The sequence below is a fragment of the Sinocyclocheilus grahami genome, unplaced genomic scaffold (genome assembly GCF_001515645.1).
Source record: "Sinocyclocheilus grahami isolate Dianchi unplaced genomic scaffold, SAMN03320097.WGS_v1.1 scaffold649.1, whole genome shotgun sequence".
In the NCBI taxonomy this organism is placed as follows: Eukaryota; Metazoa; Chordata; class Actinopteri; order Cypriniformes; family Cyprinidae; genus Sinocyclocheilus; species Sinocyclocheilus grahami.
In genome coordinates, this window is record NW_015505828.1 from 132,490 (window position 1) to 134,368 (window position 1,879).

The 1,879-nt window shown below is 31.6% G+C and overlaps 1 protein-coding gene across 1 annotated transcript in view; it reads left to right on the plus strand.

Moving 5' to 3' along the window:
* The window catches only part of LOC107558550 (latent-transforming growth factor beta-binding protein 4), a 62,914-nt gene that overhangs the window by 41,071 nt on the left and 19,964 nt on the right, over nucleotides 1–1,879 (plus strand). Inside the window, exons 19-20 of the mRNA XM_016242210.1 lie at nucleotides 579–698; nucleotides 1,232–1,351. Coding sequence (XP_016097696.1) covers nucleotides 579–698; nucleotides 1,232–1,351 — 240 coding nt within the window. The remainder of the gene's footprint in view (nucleotides 1–578; nucleotides 699–1,231; nucleotides 1,352–1,879) is intronic.

The following is a 1,879-nucleotide window of genomic DNA, read 5'->3' on the forward strand; positions in this document are numbered from 1 at the left end:
TTTGCAACTTCAGGGATCTTACCTATTCACGAACAGCTTGTTACACTCCAAAGAGAAAGGAAAACTTGAAATCGCATCACATGACTCCTTTAATATACTTAAATGTCATTTCTATTGAAACTTGTATGTCATGTTTTTAAATATAGTTGTAATTACACATTTGTAATTTAGAACATTTAACGTTCTTCCGTTAAAATGATAATCAAGTACTTTACATGTGCTCAACGCATCAACATAGGTGTACTTCTGCAAAGCACGACAAAATATTTAAACAATTATTTAAAATGACCTTATATTAAAAACTGACATTATTACAAGTGCATTTAAGTCTACTTAAGTGTGTTTAGAAACATAGTCATGAAAGTCACTTAAGTGGCCTTTTATTTAATTAATATCATATTATCTGCAAGTACAGTTTTTAAGTATATACTTAAGACGTGTAGTACACTAAAGTGCACATACAATACAATTAAGCACACTTCTTTTTCACAAGCGGTCATTGCCAACTTCACCCACAAATGTGTTCCATTCATGAACTACTGTATGGATGTTCTGGTCTGTTTCTAATCCTGTTCCAGATGTGAACGAGTGTGAAAATGAGCTTCAGTGTCCAGGAAAAGAGTGTGTGAACTCGGTCGGCTCCTTCAAGTGTGTCTCCTGTCAGCCGGGCTTTGAGCTTCTTGACGGCCAATGCCAAGGTATCACTTTCCTTAACAAATAACATTGATTTGATATGAAAACAATAAAGGAAAGTGGATATTTATGTAGTTTTTAATGCAATTATGGGACACAAAGTCACAATTTTTAATCAATCAATCAACATTTATGTCTGTAGCACATTTGAAGTTGACCACAGTGCTTTACAATATACCAAAATGACCACACAGGCGCATAATAGAGAATTATGAGATATTACATTGATGTTTATGGTTGGTGTTTCTGTAAGTGATTTCAGACACTTTTCTAACTTTCTAACCACATGCCTTCTCTCCAGAAGACGAGTCACATTTATATAGTGAATTCATATCCATTCAAAGCAGCTTAAATGCATGGTTCGGTGTTACAGTTTCTACATTCTAGCAAATCTGATGTTAAAAATCTTGAATGTGCAAAATGTTTCAAATTGACTCTTTTTTTGTTACTGTGTGTTATTTCACAGAGACTGTTGTGTATGGGAGTGTGGTATATTAACGGGTTTTGAATGTGCGCTGTGTCTCCTGTGTGTTTTCAGATATAGATGAATGCAGTCAAAACCCCATGCGCTGCACTAATGGCCAATGCATGAACACTCCCGGCAGCTTCAGGTGTGTGTGTGACCTGGGCTTCAGTCTACAGGACGTCACATGCACAGGTAAGAGAGCTCTAAAACCATAAAAAAAAATGTTTTAATTAAATAAACGCTAACTGAAATAAAATGTTAAATACGCAAACGTATTTTATTTGAGCTTGTTGTGAATGCTAATTTCTAATTTTCATTTAGTTTAACTTGTCGAACTAAACTAAAACTAATAAATAAAAAATAATGACAACTATATACATATAACAATTACAAAAACACTTTAACACTTTGGTTAAACTTGAACCAAAATGAAAGGGAAAACAGAAAATATCAAATAAATTTGAATTCAAAATATTAACGAAAACTAGTATATGAATGATACTAAAACAACACTGCTTGAAACAAAATAAGTGCAAAATTAAATTAAATTAAATTAAATTCATAAAACTAAAACTTTACTCAAATTTTAACCAAAATTAAAGTGAAAAAATAAATGATAAAACTAAAATAAAATTCAAAATATTAACAAAAAACTATAATTGCATATCAATGATCCTAAAATAACAGTACTTGAAATAAAATAAATGTTAACTGGGAAAA